At 32.7% G+C, this 7,494-nt stretch overlaps 1 protein-coding gene across 4 annotated transcripts; it reads left to right on the plus strand.

Annotated features, from left to right (window-relative positions):
* The first annotated feature begins 3,386 nt into the window (after positions 1-3,386).
* On the plus strand, positions 3,387-7,016 carry LOC106776474 (probable LRR receptor-like serine/threonine-protein kinase At3g47570). 4 transcript variants are annotated; one of them, XM_014663945.2, is made up of 3 exons: positions 3,387-6,096; positions 6,209-6,556; positions 6,861-7,016. In XM_014663945.2, the coding sequence occupies exons 1-3, from the start codon at positions 3,402-3,404 to the stop codon at positions 6,878-6,880; spliced, it is 3,063 nt and encodes a 1,020-aa protein (XP_014519431.1). In that variant the 5' UTR covers positions 3,387-3,401; the 3' UTR covers positions 6,881-7,016. The 4 variants fall into 4 exon arrangements, with proteins under 4 accessions (XP_014519431.1, XP_022631646.1, XP_014519429.1 ...); XM_022775925.1 differs by lacking the exon at positions 6,861-7,016 and having other exon boundaries at positions 3,387-3,457; positions 3,488-6,096; positions 6,209-6,582; XM_014663943.2 differs by lacking the exon at positions 6,861-7,016 and having other exon boundaries at positions 6,209-6,582.
* Positions 7,017-7,494: the final 478 nt, after the last annotated feature.

Here is a 7,494-nt window from a genome sequence, read left to right on the forward strand (position 1 = left end):
GATTATTGAATATATATATATATATATATATATATATATGTATATATATATATATATATACATATATATATATATATATATATATATATATATATATACACATGTGTGTGTATACATATATATATATACAAACACCTTTTTTTATTAAATATTAATATTTTTGTTTCTTTGCTTAGTGTTTACTTTTATTTGACCACATATGACCTCTTTGTGAAGAGAGCAATCACACTAACAAGTACACTGGTTTTAATCGCAGTACCTAGTATTGTATCCACATATACTTCATTAGTTTTTATAAAAAATCTACTTAATTTGGATTTGTAATTAACACGACTTAGTTTTGAAACAAAAAATGATCCATAACTCACCATCAAGATTTAAGAACTCAACAAGATAAATTGTTTTTGAATTGAACATCACAACTATGTCCTTAGGCATGATTATTGTTTCATTGCATTAACAAGTTTCATTCATTATTCTTGGAAGTACAATAAAGTAATCTTAGACCCATGTCTGCAGCCTAAGACCTAAAAGAATTCTAACTTGGGGTGAATTTTTCACGTTCTGGTGAAAAGACTTTTGCATTAAGATTAAAAAATTTTAACCAACTATAAAATATAGGTACATGTCTGCAACCTAACAACATTAGATGATTCAATTAGATCTATAAGACAAATTATCTTTCGCCTAATTTGAGTTATATGATGAGTGATCAATTCATTATGCATATAAAACAAATTGAATCATTAACATATGAAAGAACACTTTTATAAAGAAATAAAATTGTATCATTACAAAAGTTTAGAGTGCTACATTTAATTCAAACACAAGGGATTCAACAATTCTTGCATTCAATAACTCAATTAGATTACAAAGTTCACAAAAATACAAGAAACTCTTTTTGGTATTTTCCTCAAACATTGACATGCAAGGAAATGTAACATAAAGTATTTAAAATTGTCAAAATTAGATTTCATCCATTTCATTCTCATGCGTTAATAAACATCTTAATTCCATATTCAAGTCAAAATTAACTCACCAACATACTCAAATCCAATACCTAGTGACTTTGAGCTTATATGAACTAGTTAAGTTCTAATTCCTTGAATCTTCAACAAGCAACCATGCATTAAGTTCAAAATTCTCAAAATTATTAATGAATCATGTTATATCCTTAGATACAAGCTCCATTAGGTATTCAATTCTAGCTCTAAGTTCAAGTCATATTTCCCAATATATCAAGAACCACAAATTAAGCCATGGGTGATCAAGTCACAACAAGCATTGAGCATAAAAATCAAATACTAACTTTGAAATAGAAAAACATATATATTAACATCACAAAATATTCAAGATTCAATGTTTTACATTTAATCTCAACAAATAGAAATAACTCTCTATGGTGGAGAATCTAAGGTATACAAATTGAAGAGATAAAGAAGAAATTGAAACCCTGGAGAAGATGAAGGCCCTTCCCCAAGACATCTAGCAACTACTTCAATCTTCAATCGTGCCTCTCCTTCACATTTTCACCTCCAATATGTAGCTCATCTTCCTTTTCAACCCCAAAAGAGGAAAAACCACCATGGATGAAGGAGGAAACCCAAGGAGGAAAGGAGAGCTTCCTAGTACTCTAAACAACCTCCAAGAGTCACTCCCAAGCATCCTAGATGATTCTAACTGTATAAAATAAGGAATGCCCTAAAACCCTCGCAAAAACATGATTAAAATACCCACCTTCGCGTATCAGGGCTGATAAACTCATAAACTCACCCAGTGGCTTCGTTCTCATCCAATGAGGCCTAAATATTGATGCTCCTTGACTTGTAACTCGTTGGACGAGCCATTTTTTCGCCCCACAACTCTAATATTGCAAGTTTGGACCGTCATTTTTGCCAGCAAGCCGCCAACTCACCCAACGAGATAGTTTGGCATGATTTTCTGGTTGTCCAGGAGCGGTCCATGAAAATATAACCCTACATGTGAGTCTTTTCTTCTTTATAGCCTTGGGTGCGATTCTAAAGCCCTTGAAATGGGTATTTGTCTAAAAAATTCTTTCTTTTCTAATTATGTTTCAACTTGTTTTCCTCCATTAAACTTCGAAAACAAAGTAAAAATTATAAAAGAGTTGATTTATTGATAAAAATATACACACAAAAATACGTAAAATCAACCGTTATCAGCAATGAAAATGTATGATACTATATTTTTAATTTTATATTTACTTTTTTTTAACTATAATAATTTAAAACATAACTAGTGATCGTTAAATGCCTCATTATGGACAAAAAAAATTGTCAATTTTGGAACATTATCATAGTTAGCTGCAATTAGAGAATTTTACGTCTCAAATTTTAAAATTAACAGATTAAATTATTTTTTAAAGAAAAAAACTTAAGTTGTATCTTTTTCAAATGTACATTCTAAAATTTAGTTTAAAAAGTTAAGTACAACTTATAATTGCTTTTCATTTTCTGGATTTCTAAATTCAGATAAGTTTCCCTTGGTGGTGAGTGATTTGTCTTTGACAAAATAGCCATGTAATTCTCCACTTATACCAAACATTCTGCCCTCAAAAAGTTGTATATGTTCAATTTTTTCTGTTTTTTTTTTTTTTTTATTGTTTGAAACTTATCATAAAATTGTATTTTCAGTATTTTGGGGTAGGCAGAAATGTAAACAAGTCATATAAAACCAAAATAAAAAAATTTAGGTTATGTTGAATTAATGTTCGGAATATAGTTTTATGAATTCTAATATGCTAAATGAAGAACAATTGGTTTTGTAATAAGAGTACTTCCACACCCATCTCTAATCTAGCCGCACAACCATTAATGGCAAAATAAGGATCAAGATAAACAATATTTATTGAATAATGCATTAAAAGAAACAAACAAAGTATAAATTAGATTTGATTTTCTTTTCTTACCACTCTAAAAAATCTTTCTATAAAAGTATTTTATATTTATATAAACACACGTCAGTTTAGATTTTGTTTGGATTCTAACATCCACAACTCATAACATCCTAGTATGCTAGAAAGTGTTTTTTGTTCCCACTTCCTCTCAGGTCATGGTTTCTACTGCCAAGCTGTGATAATATATGTACCATGTTTAATGTCCATATTCTAACGAACTCTTTCTTGTAGCAAAATCAGTAGAGTCGGATTCATAAGAAGAAAAAATATATAGTCATGGTAAAATAGACTTGATATTTATTTGTGATAATAAATGAAACATTGACAAAACTTCACGTGGTAGTTGATGAGTGTAAGTTATTTCCTTGTCATATTAATGATCTTATTATTAGGATGAGTTCACTCTATCTTTTTATGTTAATAGCAGAAGGAGCAACTTGTGATTACATCTCAGTCTAGCAGTCTTCAATTCCTCATCAAAAAAATGAAGCATGTTTTTCTTCTGTTACTTGTTCAACTGTTTTCTGTCTTTACATTAAGCTCACTGTATTTTATCCCAACTGTGACTGCCTTTGCATCAGGAAATGAGACTGATCATTTGGGTCTGCTGGAATTCAAGAAATCCATATCAGGAGACCCATATGGAATCTTACTTTCTTGGAATACTTCTACTCACTTTTGTGACTGGTCTGGAATAACATGCAATCTCAAGCTTCAAAGAGTTACACAGTTAGTTTTGTCAAGGTACAAGTTGGAGGGATCCATATCTCCCCACATAGGAAATCTCTCTTATATGATCAATTTCAATCTATCAGTCAACAACATCAATGGGAAAATACCACAGGAACTGGGAAGGTTGTCACGTCTGCAACAACTATCTCTCGGAAACAACTTATTGGGAGGAGAAATTCCTACAAACTTGACTGGATGTAATGATCTCAGATTCTTATACTTACAGAGAAATAATCTTACTGGCAGAATACCTATCGAGATTGGCTCACTTCAAAAGCTTGAATGGTTGGCTATTTCTACTAACAAGTTAACAGGAGAAATCCCTTCTTTCATAGGTAATCTTACATCCCTCACAGATATCGATGTTGGTGGTAACAACTTTGAAGGACATATACCACAGGAAATATGCCATCTCAAAAACTTGACATTTGCATCATTTGGTCAAAACAAATTCACTGGAACATTTCCTTCTTGTCTTTATAATATGTCATCTCTTACCATGATCTCAGCTACAGGAAATCAGTTAAGTGGCTCTCTTCCACCTAACATGTTTCACACCCTCCCATATCTTCAAGAATTTTACATTGGTGAAAATCAAATCACTGGTCGAATCCCACCTTCCATCACCAATGCATCCGCATTCTTTTTAGCACTTGAGGCCAGTCGAAACAGTCTCACTGGACAAATTCCAAGCATGGGGAAGTTCCAATATCTTGATATCATATCTCTGTCTTGGAACCATCTAGGAGACAATTCAACTACTGATTTCGATTTTCTAGAATCATTGGCTAACAGTAGTAAGTTGAAACTTCTGTCCATATCCTACAATAATTTTGGAGGTCATTTGCCAAACTCTTTGGGAAATTTATCCCCCCAGCTTGATAGATTATATCTTGGAGGTAATCAGATATCAGGGAAAATCCCTGCAACAATAGGAAATTTGACTAACTTAACTTTTTTGGCTATGGAAAACAACAATCTCGGTGGGAATATCCCAACAACTTTTGTGAAGTTTCAAAAAATGCAGAAGTTAAATTTAGGTTCAAACAAACTGTCAGGAGAGTTAGGAGCCCACATAGGCAACCTTACTCAATTGTTTGATTTGAAATTAGGAGATAATTTGTTTGAAGGGAACATTCCTCCAAGTATAGGAAACTGTCAGAAGTTACAGTACTTAGACATTTCACGTAACAACCTTACAGGAACCATACCCTTGGACCTTTTTAAGCTTTCATCTCTAACCATCTTGTTGAATTTGTCACTAAACTCATTAAGTGGCAGTATACCTGAAGAAGTAGGTAGCCTAACAAATCTTGGTTGGCTAGATATGTCTGAGAATCACATGTCCGGAGAAATTCCTCCAACAATGGGAGAATGCATAATGTTGGAATACCTATATTTGCAAGGGAATTCTTTACAAGGAACCATACCATCTTCTTTGGCATCACTCAAAGGGCTTCAACATTTAGACCTGTCACGAAATCAATTGTCTGGATCTATTCCTAATGATCTACAAAATATTTCTTCCTTAAAATATTTCAATGCATCCTTCAACACATTAGAGGGTGAAGTACCAACCAAAGGTGTCTTTGGAAATGTAAGTGCCATACTGGTTATGGGAAATAATAAACTTTGTGGGGGAACTTCAGAACTGCATCTACCACCATGTCCTGTCAAAGGTAAGAAACTTGCAAAACACCACAAGTTCAGGTTGATAGCAGTGATAGTTAGTGTGATTGTTTTTCTTCTCATATTGTCAATTACTCTAACTATTTACTGGACAAGGAAAAGGAGTAATAAAACATCTTTGGATTCACATTCATCAGAAACTGATCATCAGTTGGCTACAGTTTCGTTCCAAAGCCTGCACAATGCAACTGATGGATTCTCAGCTACAAACTTGATAGGGTCTGGAAATTTTAGCTCTGTTTACAAAGGAACTCTTGAGGAGTTAGAAGAAAAAGTTGTTGCCATAAAGGTCCTAGACCTTCAGAGAAAGGGAGCTCACAAGAGTTTTGTTTCAGAATGCAACGCACTCAGAAATATCAAACATCGAAATCTGATTCAGGTTTTGACATGTTGTTCCAGCATAGATTACAATGGTCAAGAATTCAAAGCTCTAATTTTTCCTTACATGACAAATGGAAGCTTAGAGCAATGGCTGCATCCCAAGACACCAAGTGCAGAGCAAAAGAGAAAATTGAGCCTTGATCAAAGATTAAATATCATGGTGGATGTTGCTTCTGCATTACATTATCTTCACCATGAATGTGAGCAACCAATAATTCACTGTGATTTAAAGCCTAGTAATGTCCTCCTCGACAATGAGATGGTTCCTCGTGTGAGTGATTTTGGCATAGCAAAACTTCTCTCAACCATCAATGATACCACTTCTAAACAAACAAGTACAATTGGAATAAAGGGAACTATTGGCTATATTCCTCCAGGTATGTTCTTAGCCTTTGAATCATTAGTGTTTCACAAAATTTTCTATCTTTTGGTGTCAACTTTTGTTAGTTATCAGATTTGTGTATTGACAGTTGCTGGTATATATTTTAGAGTATGGAGTGAGCTCTGAAGTATCAACTTACGGTGACATATACAGCTTTGGGATTCTTGTGCTGGAAATGCTCACAGGAAAAAGTCCCACAGATGAAATGTTTGAAGATGGTCAAAATCTTCATAACTTTGTTACAGTTTCATTTCCTGATAATCTTTTGCAAATTTTGGATCCACTACTTGTTCCAACAGAGGAAGCAGCACCATTGAAAGGAAACGATTGGAATCTTGATCCAAATGTTGAGATGTGCTTAGTTTCCCTTTTCAGGATTGGGATTTCTTGCTCTATGAAATCACCAAAAGATAGAATGAATATTTCTGATGTCACTAGGGAGCTCAACCGAATCAGTGAGTACTTTCTTGTTGGTGAATAAACTTTTATGTCAAAAGAAGTCATATACAATTTATTCCTCTGTCTTCATTTTCATGAATTCTTTCAAGAAGCTTTCCTCATCAAAATTAATAATACAGTAAATTGACAAACTTAAACACTTTGTGTATCATTAAGTTCATTAGAATACAACTTAACAAACATTTAGATCAAAGGGTATTAGCTGATTTTCTTTACTTGTATATAATTTTATTTTTCTGCCATCTTGTTATGTTTTCAAAATTCCAGAACTAGAAATGTGATGGAATTCTTGAATTTCAGGTGTGGAAACATCAAAGTAGTTAAAGCTGAAATCAAATGTGCTTCAGTCATTTAGGAAGCAGGTGTTTGCAGTNCCATGTGTTTCCAATAAAGTTAAACCAGCTGCAAAATTGTCTATTAATTTTCCTCAGTTTTCTAGCTATCTGTATAAATCAAATCCATCTTTNAAGAACATATACTATGTACTGAGGGATTTAATATTCCTTCTGCTTAGTAAACTTGTAGTTCCATATTTCTGTTTCATATGTCTATGATTTTCTAAATTTTGCTGCAAAAATATCAAAATGCTCTTAAAAACTATTATCCATATTAACCACCAATTTGGTTTTTTTTTTTTCTTTCTGGTTTTAGACTGCTCATAAACCCTTTTACAGTAATTCAAGATATAACTAGCTGAATTTTTTTCAGCTTTAGGTTACAGAGGCATTGAATCCATATACAAGGAAAAAGAAGAAAAGCTTCTGTATGAAATATACAGATCAATGATGACTTCTAGAAAACTTTCACTGATGCATACTCTTATTTAATCCAAACTAAGTAGTAATCTTTGTTTTTAATGTGATCCTTGTTTGTTTAAACCTTTTTCATTTGCTATTTAGTTGTCCTTGCATTCAACATCTTTCAATTTTTATTA

The sequence above is a fragment of the Vigna radiata genome, chromosome 11, assembly GCF_000741045.1.
Source record: "Vigna radiata var. radiata cultivar VC1973A chromosome 11, Vradiata_ver6, whole genome shotgun sequence".
Classification (NCBI taxonomy): domain Eukaryota; kingdom Viridiplantae; phylum Streptophyta; class Magnoliopsida; order Fabales; family Fabaceae; genus Vigna; species Vigna radiata.